The sequence below is a fragment of the Podarcis cretensis genome (assembly GCF_951804945.1).
Source record: "Podarcis cretensis genome assembly, chromosome: 15".
In the NCBI taxonomy this organism is placed as follows: domain Eukaryota; kingdom Metazoa; phylum Chordata; class Lepidosauria; order Squamata; family Lacertidae; genus Podarcis; species Podarcis cretensis.
The window spans coordinates 10421415-10443211 of NC_137185.1; the positions used below are offsets into that span (position 1 = coordinate 10421415).

The 21797-nt window shown below is 44.8% G+C and overlaps 1 protein-coding gene across 1 annotated transcript in view; it reads right to left on the minus strand.

Annotated features, from left to right (window-relative positions):
* Positions 1–21797, minus strand: part of GALNT17 (polypeptide N-acetylgalactosaminyltransferase 17) — a 109387-nt gene that overhangs the window by 69537 nt on the left and 18053 nt on the right. The window contains exon 2 of the mRNA XM_079955627.1: positions 1665–1848. Within this exon, the coding sequence (XP_079811753.1) occupies positions 1665–1848 (184 nt within the window). The remainder of the gene's footprint in view (positions 1–1664; positions 1849–21797) is intronic.

The window sequence follows — 21797 nt, forward strand, 5'->3', positions numbered from 1 at the left end:
CTTGGGTAAAGCTTCAATACAACACTCACTTTCATTAGAGCCATCGGGAGCGGATGTCCTCGCCTTCTGTGTGGATTTCCAAATATTATGGAATGAGACTCCAAGCAACAGAGTACATGTCCACACTTTACACTGCAGGTGCCCTTTGCGGGATTGCGCATGGTGCTACAGTTCCCAGGGAACTTAATGGCTAACAGGGGCTGGCTTGCCACTCCGTATTATTATTTGGAAGTTCACGCCCAGCTTCAGTAGTCAAGTTTCATTGCTAGGAGGGGGGCCAGTCCCAATTATATATATAGAGGGTGGAGCCAACAGTAGCCAGGTAGTTGGCTCTGGAGATTCACCCTCCAACCCCTCCCTTAGTTTAATGTTTTCTTGTTTGCAGGTTAACTTTTTCTTCCTGTTTAGCGGGCGCTGCTACAGTCTTTGACTGGTTGCTGTTGAAGGACTGGGAAGAAATTTTTCCTGCATTGGCAGGTTTTGTCTTCCCCGTAGCTATTCGTCCCCACTTTGGCGATTTATGGCCTTGGGTGGAATCCTTTAGTCCTTTCTTCCCTATATGGGGGAGGACATGAAGTGGTGATTCACCCCCCCCTTGTGGCATCGATTCCAGGATCCCCTCTTAAAAGAGGTTATATAATGGGTGTCACTGGCCCTACACCAAAAGGCTGTCAGTGAACTACCCTGCATGCAGGGATATGGGCTACACTGCCTGCTACACATATGTCTCGCAGAGCACCCCCATATTCCATTTACCCTGATATTCCCCAGTTCCCCCAGCTGGAGGGCTGGGGTACACACCCAAGGCCTAAGCCAAGGTCTTCATACATTTGGAAGTTTAATAAAGTTGTGGCCTAATTTAATTCCCTAACATGTTGTCAGAGTCTTTATTCCTTTCTTATGATCCCTGGGGGCTGGGGCTGTCACGGCCTGGTCACACAATCATGATCACGCACAACTGTACTGTGCCAAAACTTCCCTCTCTAAAAGCCCTGTGCATTTGTAGTAATATTAATATCTGTGCATTCATTATATATAATGTTAGGAATGATAAGTCTTCCTGCATGCTCCCTCACTGAGCTATCACATACCCTCCAACCTTTCTCCAAAGAAAATAGGGCCTCCTATTCCATAATAATGATTATTATAATTTTATTATTAATACCCCGCCCATCTGACTGGGTTGCCCCAGCCACTCTGGGTAGCTTCCAACATATATAAAAATACAATAAAGCATTAAACATTAAAAATCTTCCCTGGGGGTTATTGGGACTGGAAGGGCAGAAGAAAGGAAGCCCACCTGTATGTGGAGTCAAAGTCGATCTATTCATAGGGAGATTAGACAGTAGACTAACATTTCATCGAATTATGAGAGAATGTTGTCTGTTTTGTGACCATTCATTCTGAGGTTTGATGTTGCAGTTTCCAAGCATGTATTGCATGTTGAATAGGAGAAATTCACACCAAAATGCTGATAATTGTTTCATGAGGATCTTTTTCCCCTTCCAAACACAGACACAGACACAGACACACACACACACACACACACACACACACACTGCAGCAAAAATGTGGAGAACTGGATCAGGGATCAGAAAAATACAAAACCGAGAGAAGCAAAATGGACAGATCCATTGGTCCCTAGTATAAAATGAGGGACTTACTTGGTTGGTCGATAATCTGGTATAGTACGGTCCAGTGATATTTTCTCACTGAGGTACGAATTGTAGCCATATTTCTCATGTGGTCCCTTGGCTTTCTCTTCCTCCTCAGGGGAAAGCGTGGCAGGAAGCCCACCTTTCCCATGGCCACCATAGCCTTCAATGAGCCCCAGTGATTTGGACAGACCTGAAGAGAACAAAACAGGATCAGTTTTCAAAAATTGGAGTGAACCGTTGCTTCTTTATCCCAGAATCAAAGATGTAACCCAGGCGTTGCTAAACTTTCTGGGCCTGTGAACACATTTCATCTTTTTTGAGTGAGTGTGTGTTGGGATTCCCACTCCTTCCCCTGGTAATTTCTGTCCCTCACCTTTCCCCAGATCAGCTGTCCCTGATTCACACACACATTTACTTCACTTTTCCAAGTGATTAGGGTAAAAGCAATATCCAACAGAATTAATCTGAGCCTTGAAAAACACAACGAACTGAAAGGAGGAAGGTGGAACCCTCTCTAGGGATGTAAGGTTTCATTTTCTTTTCCACCTTGTATTTGTCACACGCAACATTGTTTCTGTTCCACTGCAGTTCTTCCACCAACACCTACATGATTCACCACCACCACCATGGTCATTTGTATGCTGCCTTTCCATAGGTAAAGTTCTGCTCAAAGTGGCTTACAACTTATATCTTTTTAATTACAAACATAACAAATGCAGTCATGAACAATAAATAAAATGCATTAAAAAGCACACAACCAAATCCTAAGATCTAAAAGTAAACATAAAAAATTAGTATCAACAACAGCAATGAAACTCCCTAAACAGTAGCCCAACTCCAGAAGCCTCAGCTTTTGTAGCTGGAGTCAGTCGGGGCCCTGCCCTTCTGGAGCACTGGAAGCCAAAAGAGAGAAATCTCCCAGCTGCGTCCTGCCTTTAATGGGCAGTCCACCCCCCCCCCCGACCCACTGGATTGGCCGGCCCGGCAAGTGACGCAGCTGGGAAACCCCAATCGCACAGGTCTGGCCTCTGCGCCCATGGAGGGGTCATGAGAGCCCGCAGCACAAGTTCCTCTTAAGGTGGAAGTGGCCTTGCTGTCTGCTGTGGAAAAAATTATTTGACCTATGTAAGCTACTGACTGAATATGAAGATTTATATATGTACCATGGAGCTATAAGTGCCTGAACCCTGTCGAATGACTGAGCCCATGTGTCTGGGCTGAAATTAATTTTGCAATGGCACAACGGAACAGGGACTCTTAGCAATACTAGAACTTGGGGACAATCAATGAAGCTGAATGCTTGAAAAGGCAGAACAGGAGTACTTCTTGCAGGACATATTATAATTATGGAATTTGCTCTCACAAGAGGGAGACAAGCATCAATTGGATGGCTTTAAAGAGGATTAGACAAATTTATGGAAGATCTGGCTATAGGTTGTTTTGAATTAAGTCCTAGGGCTGAGCCATGTCCAGTTTTCAGCATCAGTGATATACTGATATAGCACAATGTATGAAATAAGGATGGAACTATGGAGAGGTAAACTGGGTAATGTCCTGGCAAATGCTACAGTGGTGCCCCGCAAGACGAATGCCTCGCAAGACGGAAAACTCGCTAGACAAAAGCTCTGTTTAAAAACCTCCAAAGGAGAGTTCACCACCTTCCCAAGGTAGTCCGTTCCACTCAGCTAAAATGAATGCAGATATAATGGCCAATTTAAGCTTTCAAACAAATAAATAGGACACAGCATGCACAATACACAAGCCTTGGACTTTCTGCAACACAAAGTGCTTTTTGCTCCACTCTCTTTAAGGAAAGAGCCAAGGGGCAAGAACGAGTGTCAAAGAAAGAAAAGCCAAGCACATTAAGAAGGGATGGAAAGACAAAGTAATATTTTATGACATGCTTCACTGTGCATTATAGAGAGCAGTAGCACCTGACATTTTTACATTTATTTTTAGGAGAGATTCACACCTCCCTCATTGTCAAGCACTACTGAGCACTTTGATGGATGATTTTTATTCTTAGTGGTGATATTTATTTTCCCATCGCTTCGGCTGAGGGACCCTGCGACCCCTCCAGGCAGGCCTTTTGTGTCGTTCCGTTATTTCGACAGGAGGTGAACAAGAAACAAAAGAGCGCAATGCCACAAGAACTGGATTCATGCGCTCCCCAATGTGATGTTGCAATGCTGGTGTTCTCTTCCTTCAAGGCACTGTGTGTGAGAGAAAGGGCGGGGGGAGGAAATGTCAGGGACGGTATGTTCACCAAATTAAATATGGTTAGAATGCAATCAGTTTCCATAAGTAAAGGTAAAGGTACCCCTGCCCGTACAGGTCAGTCTTGACAGACTCTGGGGTTGTGCGCCCATCTCACTTAAGAGGCCAGGGGCCAGCGCTGTCCGGAGACACTTCCAGGTCACGTGGCCAGCGTGACATCGCTGCTCTGGCCAGAGCCAGAGCCAGAGCCAGAGCCAGAGCCGCACACGGAAACGCCGTTTACCTTCCCGCTGGTAAGCGGTCCCTATTTATCTACTTGCACCCGGAGGTGCTTTCGAACTGCTAGGTTGGCAGGCGCTGGGACCGAGCAGCGGGAGCGCACCCCGCCGTAGGGATTCGAACCACCGACCTTTCGATCGGCAAGCCCTAGGCGCTGAGGCTTTAACCCACAGCGCCACCTGCGTCAGGGACGGTATGTTCACCAAATTAAATATGGTTAGAATGCAATCAGTTTCCATACTTAAACACAAACCGTCCAAATCATCTTAAAGTATATTCTTCTTACCCAAACCTCCAGTTTAGGCCGTCAACTGAAAAACGGGCATTCTGGGGGTTTGGTGTGGGAAGGACTTATACCTATTGCAATCCCTGTTTGGCTCAGTAATATGATGACCCACTGGTGGAGGAAGAGGGGGGCGGGGGGAGCACACTTCTCCCCACAGCGTGATCCCGGTGGGGTGCCATCGCACCACACCCCTGTGGGCAGCACACCACGCACCCAGGACGCATGCCACGCCCCTGCAGGTGGTGTGCCACACCCCCAGGATGTGCACAAGCCACACACCCCAGTGCCTGCTCCTCACCACTGTGATGACCTAGGGCTCAATCTTCAAAACATTGGTCCACATGCATCTGCCAGCTGAGCTAGTAGCAGCCCCTCCCAGAGGCTCCTGAAGAGATCTTGCAACATGTTCCTATAGTCATGGATCAATCGGTTGCCTTACACAGCAATTCCAGCTCCTGGAATCCGTGAAATAAGTTCAATGCATCATAAAGCCAGTCCACTCCTATCAGGAAAAGTTCCACTGCACCACAATCCTTTCCAGGTCATTTCCTCCCCATCCCACATCTCAAAAGGCACCCAGAGCCATTGTCACAAAAACTTAAGTGTTCTCAGGTGAGATGCAACCGTTTGGATATGTGCATTCCCATTCTGCCCCAGCCCTGCACGTCATCCAACTCGCCACGCTCCCCGTTGCCGGATCAGCCTGTCAGAAGAGATTCACTAAGGCAGTCAAAGTGTCACTTTGTTTTAAAGTGTATGCAACAGCAGATCCGCAAAATGTACACAGGTGCTCTTGGTGGGAGGAATACATTAAGTGCCTGGCATCAAGATTGGAAAAGACAATGTGACTCCACAGTGATTGAAAAGTTGTCTTTCAAATACCTGGCCTTGGAAAAGGAGGAATCAATCCTAAGGCTTCCCTGAAGGAAAATACCTTGATTCATTCGAGTATATGGCAGTTGATGGGTACTTCAACCCCTCCACCTTGAAAACTAGGGAGCTTCTGCAAATGGGATGCTTGAATAAGCTTGAACTCTCAAGGCACCTCTCAAGGATTTGCAAGGAAAATGAGAAAAACATAAAGGGTTTCAGGCTCCTTCCTCCGCCACACTCCCCTACCAATAAACAAACAAAAGGAAGACTCTTGCGGTTTCAAACAGAGAGGAGTCACTAGCAACGATGTGGACTGACAATGCTGAAATTGGCTAATAAATAAATAATAATAATAATAATAATAATAATAATAATAATAATATAATATTTATATGCCATTCATCTGGCAGGGTTGCCCCAGCTACTCTGGGCTACTACATTCTAAGCCATGGGTAGGCAAACTAAGGCCCAGGGGCCGGATCTGGCCCAATCACCTTCTAAATTCAACCGTGGATGGTCTGGGAACCAGCGTGTTTTTACATGAGTAGAATGTGTGCTTTTATTTAAAATGCATCTCTGGGTTATTTGTGGGGCATAGGAATTTGTTCATTTTTTCCCTTTCAAAATATAGTCGTCCCCCCCTCACAAGGTCTGAGGGACAGTGGACCGGCCCCCTGCTGAAAACTTTTGCTGACCCCTGTGAATCTAAGCCTACTACAAAACCAGTTCCTCCGTCATAAGAAGACCAGTGACCCATCCAGTCCAACATTCTGTTCTCACAGTAACCAACCAGATGCACATAGGAAGTCCACAAGCAGGACATGAGCACAACAGCACTCCATTCATCTGCAGTTCCCAACGACTGGGACATAGTGCCTCTGACAGTTGGTAGCTATCCCTGACTCTTGTGGGGGAAAATTCTATAGTTCAGCTGTGTGAAAAAGTACTTTCTTCTGTCTCTCTTGAATCTTCCAACATTCAGCTTCCTTGGGTGACCCAAGTTCTGATGTCATGGGAGATACTAAGAGTCCCTGTTCTGTTGGGCCATTGAGAAATTCACTTCATCCCAGACACAAGGGCTCAGTCCCTCAGTCATTCAACTAGGAATGCCAGTGTTCTCTGATAAAAAAGGTTTTTATTAGGGTTTATAAAGAAAAATACAAAGATTTTTATCAAATATCTTTTTTTTTGTCCAAATTAAAACATTAATCAAAAGAAAAGAAAAGAAAGAAGTTAAAGTGAAGTTCTTTAAGCTCAGGTTCAGACATGTTCTTCAAGGGCTCATGAAAGCCCACCTCAAGAAAGAAGTGAACTTGTATTGACTTATATGTTATCTTTTATTAAACCACCTCAAGGCAGTTTACAATAAAAAACCTTTATAATACAGTTAGAATTTTAAAAACATAAGCCAGCAGTATTAACAGTCAGTGCAATTATTGTAACACACTTAAGGCCTCAAATTTCTCCATCTTGAAATAACACCCACACCAGGGAAGAATTAAATCAGCAATACCAGGGAATTCATGTACAGGTGGCCTCAAGCTCTGATGTGCGCTGCCGCCAGGTCTCTGCTCCAGTCCTGCAGTGAGAGCTGGAGGACGGTTGTTTGACAATCTGATCTGTTCAAGCACAAACTCCTGCAGGCTAACTGCTTAATTCTGCTGACCCATCCCTGCTGAACGTATGTGGGCTTGGACACCTTAATTAAGTCTCTGGTGCCACAGAGTTGAACGTGGGATTCAAGGCTCCATTGAGCACCACCAACAACATCATGCTTAGGCATGGTGACGGTAATGATGGTAAGCCCAGTTGCTGGTCATGGGCTCTGCTGCGACCAGGCCCTTGCCCCAGTATGCCACATATTGGCACTGGTCTTGAGAATTTCCTAGCACATAGGAAGGCAGCAAGCTGCCTTATACTGGTCCGTCAAGCTCAGTATTGTCAACACTATATGACAATGGCTCTGCAGGATTCCAGAGTCTCTCCAGCTCAAGCTGGAGGTGCCAGGAATTGAACCTTCATGCAAACCAGGTGATCTGCTATTGAGCTGCAGCTACTGAGCTGCAAAGCAGGTCCTCTGTTACTGAGCCATGACTACTTAGCTATAATGCACTTCCCTGGAATTTTGAGATCAAACAGGAGCTCACCTCATCATGCAGATTCGAACCGCCACCGTTCCAATCAGCAAGCCCAAGAGGCTCAGTGGTTTAGACCACAGCACCACACACATCCCTTGGTCCTGCACATTATATCATAGGGATGACCCAGGGCATGAGAACTTACTAGAGGCAGATTGAAATAGAACATGTCAAGTGATTTGGTGAGTTCTCTGAGATTCTAGGGCATGCTGATCTTAACCAGAAAGCATAGACCTGTTGCCAAGTATGGAGCAAATCTTACAAAAGCTTGGAGGAGCAAGCCATGCACCCAGCCACTGGTTTTCAAAACACAAGTGAAGCAGAAGGATTGTTGTTGCTTATATTAAGTAATAAAAAAATACAAGATAGGGATGTTTAGTGTATCTGAGCACTTATGAAACCCCAAGTTCCCTCCTGTGTCATCCTATCTCCAGATTAACAAAAGACCTGGGGGGTGCTCGAGGTTTTGACTCAGATTTATTATACAAGCTGTCCATCTAGAAGCTTTTGTACACCGGTGATTTTTGTCACTGAGAGAGCTCTTAACTTGTCTCTCTTTTTTCCTACATCCAAAATACATGGTACTTCTGTTTGACTGAGTGATGGTGGCACTCTGCAGCAGCACTGAAAAGAAAACACAGCCTAGTATTCCTCCATGTGAAGAGAATGTTTATTAAAGAGCTTTTTTCTGTACACTGCAGAAAGTCCACTAAAACTGCTGTTACTAATTAGATTATTTAGCAGTCATGTTGTGCCTGATGTTGCACAGATCATATAAGTGACACAGTAAGTTCCTAGAGCTTTTCTGATCTTATGGCATCTTCAGGCAGGAATGGGAAAGACTCTTTCGTCTGAAATTCTGGAGAGTCATTGCCAGTTGCTGGTGGCAATGCTGAAGTATGTGATCATCCAACCTCTGCTTGAAAACCTCCAGTGACTTTACTTTCCCCAAAAAACCACAGTCCTTCCTGTTGGGAATAATCCAGACTGAAATTCCCAGGTGTCAGAAAAGGTTATTTATGTATGCAACAACTGCGGCCGGTGTTTTGTTAGCACCAAAATGGAAAATGAGCGAGGTCCCAACCAAAGAAGATTGGCAGCTTAAGTTGACAGAATATTCACAACTTGCAGACTTAACATATAGAATAAGAGAACAAGAAGAACATACGTTTAAGGAAGATTGGAAAACATTTATTGAATATGTGGAAAATAATTGCATACACTGGCAGCATTAAGATAAATTCAACAGTGTAAATAAGTTTTGATGGATGTAATAATGGAAAGCTGATTGGTGTAGTTTTTCTAAAATATTCAGGGATATAAGGTATGCAAAATGAGGCATGGAAAGAGAAGAAGGGAAGTCACTGATATCTTAAGTATGTAAATGTTTATTTGAAATTGTAAAACAGATAATTCAATAAAAATCAATTTAAAAAAATAAAAATGAAAACCTCCAGTGAAGGAGAGTCCACTACCTTCCCAGGTAATTTCATTCCGCTGTTCAACAGCTCTTACCACCAGAAAGTTCTTCCTAATGTTTAATAGGAATCACCTTCCTTCGAATTTGGATTCATTGGTTGGGTCCTACATAGATCACTGGTTTAATTCATCATACAGTAAGGCAGCAATACAAAGCAGGGTTTGTCGCTCAGTGGTAAAGCATTGGTTTTCCAGGCAAAATTTCCCAGTTCCATCTCTGGCATATCAAGGTAGGGCTGGGAAGGACTCCTCCCTGAAAAGAGTAGAGAGCCACTTCCAGTCATTGTGCAAACAAGGCTAAGCTAGACGGACCAACAGTTTGGGCATGTGAAGGAAGAAGAGTGAGGGTGAACATGGCACAGCACTATTATCTGCCGCATCTGTTCTGTCTCTTGCATGCACATGTTAAAAGGTGGGGGAGAAGCTTCTCAGTCATATGGCACCACTTCTGTTACGGCTGAGAGCCTGGTCCATTTCATTTTAGGAAATCAAAGTGCTGCGGCAATCCAAAACTGAGCTCTGAAAAACAATCACATTCAGCATCTCCGAAAGATGTAGAGGAAGGAAGAGGATATAAAGCACCACGCACAAAAACCCTCCCTTAACTACATCAGAGAGCTGGACCGAAGGCTATGGGGCAGTTAAGTGCTTCATAATATTTATCTTCTCTGAGTGAAAGGAAATACAACAATTCATGGCTGGTGGAGACGGAGGGATCAAATTTCTCTCTCCACTCAAGGAGATTAACGTCATAAAAGATCCAAGCCATCATGCGTCATTACAGAGACACATTGCTAAGTTGTGAAGTAAGGACGCTTTTGGCATTTTCCATGAAATAGGAGTAATAATATTCAGTGGGGTTTTTTTGTTTTTGTTTTTTAAAATGAATAGTTGGAAGAGTGAGATTTGCTGCAAGCTGAAATCTGATGTCCATCGTTGTAGCCAGGAAGAGAGCTTCTGGAGATTTTCTTGATGTGGAAATGAGTCAAGGAATGCAGAATATTGTGGCAATGAGTGAAGCCACTTTGTTGATTCACTCCTCCCCTTAAAACAATTAACTGGAGTGCAGATCAGATGCTGTGATGTGCCACAGCAAGGCCCACCCAGCAGGTAAGATGAGGCAAGGTGGGAGAAGGTTCCGGCTGACTGAAGGTAAGGCAGATTTCAGGCTAGGTTCTGGGGTAGTTGTTGTTCTTATTTAGTCGTTTAGTCGTGTCCGACTCTTCGTGACCCCATGGACCAGAGCACACCAGGCACTCCTGTCTTTCACTGCCTCCTGCAGTTTGGTCAAACTCATGTTGGTAGCGTCGAGAACACTGTCCAACCATCTCGTCCTCTGTCATCCCCTTCTCCTTGTGCCCTCCATCTTTCCCAGCATCAGGGTCTTTTCCAGGGAGTCTTCTCTTCTCGTGAGGTGGCCAAAGTATTGGAGCCTCAGCTTCACGATCTGTCCTTCCAGTGAGCACTCAGGGCTGATTTCCTTAAGAATGGGTAGGTTTGATCTTCTTGCAGTCCATGGGACTCTCAAGAGTCTCCTCCAGCACCATAATTCAAAAGCATCAATTCTTCAGTGATCAGCCTTCTTGATGGTCCAGCTCTCACTTCCATACATCACTACTGGGAAAACCTCGGGGGGTTTAGTAGTCTGGGGTAGTAGTCTGCATCTTTTTTTTGTTCAGATGCAGGGCCCACTTTTAACCCAAACATGCATTTGGGGACCCATTTCTTGAACCTTTGCCATATATGTGCATGGTGGTAGTGCTCCTGTTGTGAGCCACCTTGGATCAGACAATGACCCACTGGTGGGTCCTGCCCCACCAGCTGAATTCTGGGGGAATGTGGAGCTCTGAAGTTGCTCCAGCAAGGAAGAAGGTGAAACAGAGCCCTGCTATGACTGCATAGCAGCTTCATTGTCAGTACTGCAGGATACTTCTGTATTTACCCTTCTCCAGTAATCTCCAGCTGTAATGGAGCAGGAGCCACAGGTCTTTCTAGGTCTTCTGCAGGAGAGTCCTCCTAGTCAGGGGAATGACAGTGCTGCATCCTCAGGCCAAGGAGTCCTTGGCCCAGTAGGTTCATCTGAGAGTGTTTATGAGCCTGCCCCCGCATGCCCTCCCCCTTCTGCTTCAAAGTCCTCAACCCCAACCTCTGAAGCTGTGGAATCTGACCAGAGGCAGAGCTAGCTGTTCTGGCACCCATGCTGTGCACCCAGGGGTGGGGCTAGCCACCCAGGGCATGGGACAAGCGTCCCAGAGGGGCGCAGCCCAAGGTGAGCATCCCGGGTGTGTGTGGCAATGTCACCCCCTCAGCAATGACACCCAAGGAGGGCAGCACGCACTCCCCTTCCTCCGCCAGTGAATGATGGGTGAGGACCAAATCCAATTCCCAAAACAAAAGAAGCAAACACACCAAAAGGCAGAAGAGTTTAACAACTTTGGACTTCAGCCTTTTATCTTCAACTAGAATTTCCATTTTCTCCAGGTTTCTCTCTCCCCTGTTCCTATTTATTTGTTTGTATTCATTTCTGGATACCTTTGCAATTTCCAAATCGCCCGCTGATTAGTAGAGCATACGAATGAACAAAAGTGGCCCAGATTGAAATGTCCTCATTTGCATATTTAACTAGGCCCTTAACTAAAATTCTGATGGATTTTCATGATGACTTGTGTGTGTGTGTGTGTGTGTGCGCGTGTGCATGGCTGGGAGAGTTAAGGAACATTGATTCTAACGCACCTCTGAATGTATGCTTTACCCTAGTATTGGTTTTCAGTATACCAGCTCAGAGCTGTGGCATGCAACATTGCAACTTCCTCTCCCTTTGTGACAACACTCCTACCCTTTCCTATTTGGTGGAGGCAGTTCCACTGTGGCAAATGGAATAGTGCACCACTAAGCTCAGCCTGCCCACCTCCCTCGCTCCTAACTTATAACCAGTCCAGGGGCAGATCCCAGCACTGAAAGTTGTGGGAACAAATCCAGAATTAGTTGGCTTTCTCCAATATTGGCTCCTCTTCTTTCTTAGTCACAGTATTGCCCTTGCAGAACTCAGCGGGCAGAAGGATAAGGACTAAACAGGCATGACTTGGCTCTGCCTGTCGTTGGCTCCGGCGCCACCTACTGTTGGGCTCCCAGCCTTCTCCCCCACTGGTACTAAGGAGCACCAGCCTTCGCTTCTAAGGAACACCTGCACTAAGTAAGAACTCCCTCACGTTATCCGCCATTCCTGCCCCCACATACTCACAGTCGCTAGAAGATGTTTATTCTTTTATCAGGAGCACTTCAACCTGCTAAGAAGAAGGGAAAGTGATCTTGAAAGATCTGCCATTAATCATTGGGCTGACAGTGTTAAGTGGGTCAGGTAGGTGGAATTTAGAGTGTAACCGTTGGAGGCAGATGACATCAGATGCCAATGAGATATATTTAATCATGCACCTTCCTGTTCAAACAAAACCCAGACTTCTACATTTTAAAATGAAAGATGCAGTATCACAATTTAAACAATTTTGGAAATATACTTCTTTAAAAAACCACCTGGGCTCTGCAGTGCTTCAGATGGAGCAGGGCACTCACCAGTCCCACCCAGGAAATGTGGACAACACCAAGTAATAATGAATTAAGCCACATGAGGGGAGCCAGTGAGTCTCCAGATGTTTTAGATTGCCCTGACCAATGTTCAGTGTGGAGGCAATTTTAGGGTAGCATGACTGGTCTGGCTGCACTGGGTGCTGGGGGGAGGGGCAGCACAACGGAGGAGGAGCCCACTGAAAACTGATGAATAAATTTGTGGAGCAGGAGGGTCACAAGCTACTGACTCTTGTTGCATTGTATTACAGTGGTACCTCAGGTTAAGTACTTAATTTGTTCCGGAGGTCTGTACTTAACCTGAAACTGTTCTTAACCTGAAGCACCATTTTAGTTAATGGGGCCTCCCGCTGCTGCCGTGCCGCAGGAGCACAATTTCTGTTCTTATCTTGAAGCAAAGTTCTTAACCCGAGGTACTATTTCTGGGTTAGCTGAGTCTGTAACCTGCAGCGTATGTAACCTGAAGCGTATGTAACCCGAGGTACCACTGTATTGGCTTAAATACCACACAATGAACAAAGCATCTCAGCAACAAAGTAAGCACATTTACGAAACAGCTTGAAAATACTTAGCCAGCATTTGAAAATGACACACAATAACACACACACACACACACTCGATTCTTATTGACTTTCTCTCACACACACATGCAAACATATGTAGTGCACAAACACTAATAAACAGGATATAGATGATAAAGAACAACTAATCTTGGAATATATAAAAAATGAATTACAGAGTGACTATTGCAGACTGTCAATACGAGGACCAGTATCCTTTACCCTAATATTTTCTTTTCCTTGTTCAGCAAACTCAAAGGTGAAGAAACACATTAGATGGAGGCCAGCCACGTTCCTCAATGTTTCTGAAAAACAATGAAATCATGCCATTCTGCCCAAACCAATTATTTCTGCACTGGCCTTGTTTCACCTTAAACTTACATGTCACATTTCCAAGCAAGGCTACCTCCCAGAGCTTTTGGTGCCAGAAATCCCTAGTGACTCCGCAAAGTCATGGCAAGCCTGTGCCACCAATAATAAATGGTTTATTTAGCTCCCACCTTCTTACCCTGCCTGAAAAATAAATTGAAGAGAGCCAGTTGCAGAGAAGGTCACATTGTCTTGCAATTAGGGCTGGTAGGACTCATCAGTTTGGGTTCATTTTTGCAACTAAATTCAAATACCTACATTTCTGCAGCAACCCTCATAGCAAATTATTCAGCATTTTAGTTTGAATTTATCCAAACAGATTCCCATGCAGTTTTGATGAGTGTGCACATCTTTACAAGCAATTTCCCCTAATACAATGCATGTTTTATTTCAATTTCACGACACTGACTCACATTACGAGATATGCCATCTCTGAACATCTATTTCACTGTCATAGATGATAGCCACGGATAGACTTTTCCTGTGGTCAGACTGGATCCAGAAAAACTGCATAGCTGTTAGGGCTGTACACTGGTCTCCCCAATGCAACCTGGGGGATACCTGACCCAGATACAACCCCAAATGAATTCAAGAGGAGGGATAATATTTAATTAGGGTTTTTGAAACCCTAGACTTAGAACATAAGAAAATAAGACCCACAAAGCTTGACTGGCAGGTGAAGACGATGGAATACTTGGAACTTGCAAAAATGACTGGGAGAATAAGAGGAAACACAAATCAGAAAGGGAGTAAAGAATGGATAATATTTAAAGAATATATAAAACAATATTGTGAAAATGCAGGTGTCCTGGCAGGTTCAGATTGAATCTTGAATATTAAGGAATGCCAGAAACTTAAAAATCTCTTCATGATATGCAATAGATATAACAGGAAGTGTGTATAGGCTAAGAATATGTAGAAAGCACAATAAGGTGAATCAGAAATCAAAAGTGTGTGTGAAGTTAGAATATTTGTTGTTAGTGTGTGTGTAGTTGTTATTGACGTACTGTTCTTTTTCTTTGTCTGTGCTGTTTTGTGTAAACTGTTTTGCAATAAAAGAAAGAAAGAAAAGAGTTCTGTAGTTTAACTATAAGCTGTGTCAAGAGTTACTTTCTTTTATCTGTACTGAATCTTCCAGCACAGATTCACTGGATTTCAAAAAATACCTGGTGTTATGACAAAAAACTTTTCTCTACCCACTTTCTCTGTGCCATGCATAATTTTATAAACTTGTATTGTGTCGCTTTCTTGCTCACTTTTTCTTTAAACTAAAAAGAAAACCCCAAATTCTGCATCCTTTCTTCCAAGAGGAGTCAGCCCATCCATTTGATCATTTGGGTTGACTTTTCTGAATCCTTTTCCATCTCTACAATATCCTTTTTGAGGAGTAGTGACCAGAACTGTGCACACGGTTCCAAATTCAGTTGCACCATAGATTTGTGGAGCGATATTATGAAATTGGCAGATCTACTTTCAATTCCTTTCCTAACACTCCCTAGCATGGAAGTTGCCCTTTTTCACCCAGATTAAAGATACAGAGAGAGAGGAAGAAGGAAATGCTGTGTCTCATTCTCTCACCACCACCATCACGCTAGGATTGGGTGGTTTCAATCCTGCTGGGTGCTGCTCTGGAAGCAGCTTCCTTGTGGAGAAGGCTCTTGCTAAAGAGACACCTGCAAGGATCGGATCCTTTGCTCACTAGCCAGAGAACAGAGCTGGAGGGACACACTGCCTCCTTCTCATTCCTGCCCAAATCCCCACCCCTAGCTCACTACAGTTGGCCCATCCCATCCCAAGTCAATCTGGGATTGTATCCGCCCAACTCAGGCAAAGCCTAAAGGTGTGCAGTGAAATTAGGGGAGCAGTTAAGGCCAGAGGCACCAGTTTGCAAGGGTAATTGGGGAGGGCGACATTGAGCGTGTGACAACATGACATCCTAATGTTGTGCACATGAGCACTGTGCCTCCCTAAGCCAGGCAGAAGCTTACTGGGCTTTGGGAAGGAGGCACCAGGAGAACATTTAGGGGAGTAGCCTAGTTCTCCTAGTCCAGGCATAAACAAACTTGGCCCTCCAGATGTTTTGGGACTACAGTTCCCATCATCCCTGACCACTGGTCCTGTTAGCTAGGAATCATGGGAGTTGTAGTCCCAAAACATCTGGAGGGCCGAGTTTGCTTATGCCTGTCCTAGTCCACTGATCACACACCACTTGGCAATATCCCCCCCCCCAAATCAGCCAAATTTAGGCATAGACTAGGCACAGACCTAGTCATTCTTTTGTTTGAGAGCCAGTATCTTTTATCATAAAATGTAGATCTCCTCCCTCCCCAAACATACTGAACAATACAGTCATTGCAATTGTTTGAAAGAGGAGGAAGAGAAACCTGAGGGCAGACATAGCGCGGCAGTGGAGAATTTATGAGGGAAGAAGGAAGGCAGAACACATCCCATTTAAAGCAAAATGATAGTGGGAAAGGGATAATTTACTCCAAGCCCATTAGAGGGTCATTTATAATGCTTTCTGCTTTCTTCCGATTACCAGTAATTAGAGGAGAACGGGGGGGGGGGGGGGGAGAGAGAAAACAGAGAGACAAGAGTAAAGCAGCAAAAATATTTGTTCGTGGGTAAATTTAAACAACACGGTGCCACCTCCCCCGCAGTCAACACCACCTCACACATTTCCAAAGCACAAGAAGACAGAACTCAGGCATTTCTGCGCTCTGATGATGGATACACGATGAGGAGAGAATTACAGAGCTAAATGGGACCAGAACGCAATCAAGTTCAACCTTTCGCATCAACCCACACACTTCCCCAGAGATTAACCCATGAAGACCACAACTGTTCTGTTGTGCTGCACAGCACTGCTCAGCACAGAGACAACATCCTATGAAGCAGTTCCTGCTTTGTTTTTTGAATTATTATTATTATTTCCCTCGAAGTCTAATTAAGGACTCCAGACAGAATCACCATTTGCTGGGGCCTGTTCCCAATAAATCAAGAATTCCCATCCGCCCTCCACATCCAAGGCTCACTCTCATCCACTCCCACCAACCACATAGATAATGAATTCCTGAACAACCCATTATTGGAGAGCAGGTATTTGACCTATGAAAACAATTGCACGCAGAGGACGGTGGCTGAGATGTTCAAGGGTCTGGGAACCAAGCCTGATGAGGAGTGGTTGAGGGAGTTGTGTGTGTTTAGCCTGGAGAAGAGAAGACTGAGAGGTGATATGAAGGCCACCTTCAGGTATCGTAAGGGCTGTCACATGGAAGATGAAGCAAGCTTGTTTTCTCTTTCTCCAGAGAGTAGGGCTCAAACCTATGGATTTAAATTAGAAGGAAGGAGATACCTACTAAACATTAGGAAGAACTTTCTGTTGCAATGGAAAGAACTACCTGGTCAGGCTGTGGGCCTGAAGATTCACTGGAGATTTTTAAGCAGAGGTAGATGGCCATATGTCAGGGATTCTTTAGCTGTGATTTCTACATTGCAGGGAGTTGGAACAGATGAACTTCGGGGTCTGTTCTAGCTCTACAATTCTCTGAGCGTGGAAGCATTAGAGCTATGTCTGTGTTTTGTGCTCTGACGTTATTCAGAAATGTCCAATTGGCTTGCTTTTTAAAGCTAAACATCTGGAGGTCCTGCTAGCCTTGCCCCCCACTGAAATCCCACCCCTTTGATTCATCCCTCAGCAACCCTGCCAATAATTATACACCACTCATTTTCTCCTACTGGATAATACTGTCAGCTGCTGCAAATGAAAGCAACTTGTAAATTCCAAAAAGCAGCTGCGTTTCAGTTTACATATTGTGCTAGAAAGTGCAGGTTCACCTTTACATGTGAACGGAATCTCCCCCCATTTTGAATCATGGGGAAATTAGAATGACAGCTATGCCACCCAGTCCAACCACTTGGGACCATGACTTCTGTCAGTATCAGGTAAAATATATATGGGCAGGGCTCAGTGTCATTTGTGAGGCAGGGGCAAGGACACCAGCTTTTGTCCAATTATGCGATGCACTGGTCTTGGCCCAGGCGAGAGTCAAGTCCTCAAATCATGGACAGCCTGACAGGTCTGAGGAGATTTTTTACAGGAAAGCTGTGATAGGACTTTCTAAAAACAACAACAAGAATAAGTGACCTGTTATTATATTACCCCAAAGCCACAACCTTCACCCACCCACCCACCCGCTGTCTCTTGTTAGTCTCTCAGCAGCAGCTGGAGAGAAGGGAGATAAAATGTGTTTTAAAAGAGATGAATTGCCTTCCTATCTTCTGGCCTGCATGCTGGATCACAAATATTAAAGCTCCAATGTCAGGCAACATTATCATCAACTGTGTGTGTGTGTGTGTGTGTGTGTGTGCATTATAGATATATGTCTATCTATAGATAAACGCAGGTGGCGCTGTGGGTTAAAGCCTCAGCGCCTAGGGCTTGCCGATCGAAAGGTCAGCGGTTCGAATCCCTGCGGCGGGGTGCGCTCCTGCTGCTCGGTCCCAGCGCCTGCCAACCTAGCAGTTCGAAAGCACCTCCGGGTGCAAGTAGATAAATAGGGACCGCTTACCAGCGGGAAGGTAAACGGCGTTTCCGTGTGCGGCTCTGGCTCTGGCTCTGGCTCTGGCCAGAGCAGCTTCGTCACGCTGGCCACGTGACCCGGAAGTGTCTCCGGACAGCGCTGGCCCCTGGCCTCTTAAGTGAGATGGGCGCACAACCCCAGAGTCTGTCAAGACTGGCCCGTACGGGCAGGGGTACCTTTACCTTATAGATAATGAAACATAAACAAACACCCCCATCTCTCCCCCCCCCCAAGGCTTTGCGTCCTGCTCTGGGGAAATACATATGGCAATAATTTGACCATATTTATTTCAATTGCCAGATGAGGATAAAGCATGACCTGGTCAAGTTCAACTGCAGCACCACATTAACCTTTGAGAAGCCGCAGAGAAAATGTGGTGTTTGGAAACTTCTCACACTTCTTGCATTCAGCTAAAGTAACAAAACGAGCCCACAAGGCCAAGAAAAATAGAAGGCAAATTATCTCAAACATGGTCTTCGTGAGAGAAAATTATCCATCCCCATCTCAATAAGGATTCTCACAGAGCCAGACAAGGTGAGAAAAATGGCAACCTTGGAGGATCTTGGAGGAAACTGTTGCCTAGAAACGACAAACTGTCAGTAACAAAAGGCTGCTTCCATAATGGGTCAAGTAAGAGCCAGTGGCTCCGTCCCACTTCTTTGTTTCAGAGAACCTCAGTAGGAGTTGCTTCCTGATCTACCACTAGAGAAGGACAAGAAATGCTGCCTGTGTAACCTTTGTGCCATTAAAATCATCAAACAATTTCTCTTCCTGTACTGGATTTGAGTGTGATTTTATTTTGAGATCCCTTTGCAAGCCACCAAGGTGATACAGAGGTAGCCTGGGACTAGACAAATCTTTTCACTTGTGATTTGTCTCAGTTTCCCAAACTTAAATCAGTTTGCATTAAGCCAGCATTTTAGTGCTAATTTCTCCTAAAATACACATTTTTGGGGGAGCAATAATGCATCTTCTACATCATCTTCACTACCATTTTATGCACACTTTCTGCTAACATATGCATTTGTGTACACATTATTTGTTTGGAAAACTGAAGTGCAAAACTGTAGAGAAGTGCAAATTTAGCTGAATTTCAGTTTACATGTTATTGCAGAAAATGCAAATTAGACATGTTTGCCTGAAAATCTGAATCAAACTGAACTTTTGCACCATCACTGCACAAGGCTCAGGGGGAGGAGAGATTATTGGGGTTCTTTTCCTGCACTTCCCCACAAATATTATCAGTAGAAAACATATAAGCACAAATTTAAGTATTTATATCATTATTATATGCATGTATTAGTTTAGTTGCAGGGACGCAGGTGGCGCTGTGGGTTAAAGCCTCAGCGCCTAGGGCTTGCTGATCGAAAGGTCGGCGGTTCGAATCCCTGCGGCGGGGTGCGCTCCCGCTGCTCGGTCCCAGCGCCTGCCAACCTAGCAGTTCGAAAGCACCTCCGGGTGCAAGTAGATAAATAGGGACCGCTTACCAGCGGGAAGGTAAACGGCGTTTCCGTGTGCGGCTCTGGCTCTGGCCAGAGCAGCGATGTCACGCTGGCCACGTGACCCGGAAGTGTCTCCGGACAGCGCTGGCCCCTGGCCTCTTAAGTGAGATGGGCGCACAACCCCAGAGTCTGTCAAGACTGGCCCGTACGGGCAGGGGTACCTTTACCTTTACCTTTATTAGTTTAGTTCAAGTATATCTAATGCGCTGCCTACCACATGTTGTTGGACTCTTAACTCCCATCAGTCCCAGCTAAGGTCCCATCTGCAGTATCTCAGATTAAATCAAAGCAGTATCATACCATAAACATGGCTTCTCCCAAAGAATCCTGGGAGCTGTAGTTTATTAAGGGTGTTGAGAGTTATTAGGAGACCCCTATTCTCTCAAGGAGATACAATTTTCAGAGGGGTTTAACAGTCAATCTCTCTTCCTGGGGAACTCTGAGAATTGCAGCTGTGCCGGGGGAATAGGGTATCTCCTAAAAACTCTCAGCAGCCTTAACAAACTACAGCTCCCAGGATTCTTTGGGGGAAGCTGCAATGGCTTCAAGAAGTGGGGTACCGCCTTAAATGTATCATGCGGATGGGGCCATAATCAAAGGCCAGGGATGATGGAAGTTGCCATCCAACAATATCTAGATGACATCACATTGGTGACCCCTGGTTCAGTATCCAACATTTAATGATAAGCTGATTAATCATCATGAATAATGTCAATTCACTAGATAGGCAAACCACTTCAATGGAAGAACATCTTACAACATCAGAAAATTATAAATCATCATTTTCTCTCTCTAAGTAATATTGACAATTGCACAATTGCTCAAATTAAGAATAGATAACATCAAATATTTGTTCAATGCAAACGCAAGTCCTTTATTAGAATGATTAATGAATCATTTAGTACTAAAGAGGCAACTGGCTTGAATTACTTCTTCCTTGCCTTCATTTAGGCAAACTTATCAATGAAACTGTCAAAAGAGATTTGGCTGGTAAGCTATGAAAATAATAATCTATATATGGTCGGTAATTCTATCCTTTCTTTCCACCAGTTTTCCTGGAACAGGCATTAGGGTGATCACCCTGTAATTTTCTGCATCCCCTTTTTAAAGGTTAGTGTTACATTGGCCACATTCCAGGTTTCAAGAATGGAGGCTGAGCTTTGTGTTGGGATACCAGTAATAATAAAGAGGCCAGAGAGTACACATGGGGTAAAGTAGGACCACTTTAGTAAACTATATCTTAAGAAAGGATGCACTTAGTCTCACACAATTGCACAGAGGGAAATGTACCCTGTGTGGGAAATCATCCAAAAATCTATCAAGTTCTGAAGACCACTTACTAGGTGACTCTACCCTACAGGCAGTAAAAGTTGACTCAAAATCTGATTCTTTCCCCTGCCATTCCCCTTCAATTGAGAAGAGGACCTTCCTGATTCTTGGCCCCATGGAGCCACACAACCCCAAGTGAGTGGTACAGGTTAACCCCAAAAGTGATTCATACCCTGCCCCATAGGTCACAGAGCCCTGTGTGCAAATCTCTGGAGTCATTTGTCACCTGAAGGTGCCTCAGGGTGCTTGGCACCTCTTCCCTTTCCCACCCACCTTCCAGTGACTAAACCAATTAAACAAATCAGCCTAATTAATTGATATCCACCAATAACTACACTTACCCAGCACTACAATGTGGAGTAGTCGGAAATATATCCTATTGCTAGCCAATCGCAGAAGGAAGCAACCAGTTATACTCACATTGCATACTGACGGAGCAGTCTGGGTGCTGCTTTTGAAGAAGGAAACTGGGATGTGAAGCCTTAAATACCCTCCCATCCACTCCTCTCCTGTGCTGGAATGAGCCAGCTTCAGGAGACCAGAAGGAGCTTCTTGCCAGTCTTCTGGTCCCACTGCAAATGAGTTCTCACCTGGACTCCTTTTGGAGTGGGAAAGGGGGAGCATTTCCGTTATAAGATCAGCCATTTCACATTTGACTTCTTAAAGAATCCTGAGGTGGGTGCCATCCAGATTCAACAATGTGTCAGTTTTCATTTTATCATTAAGTCCTAGAATACCTTTCTCTTGCACTGCAATTTGCATCAGATTCTCAGCCTCCCTGTGAAAGCTAATTCAAGGCATAGGCCTTACATTTGCTGTGAAGACAGAGGCAAAGAATTCATTCAGCTTATCTGCAATCTCCCTTTCCTCCTTTAGTACACCATTGACTCCCTTGTAAGGCAAAGGTCTAAGTAGCTTCCTAGCTGCTTTTGTTATTCTGAT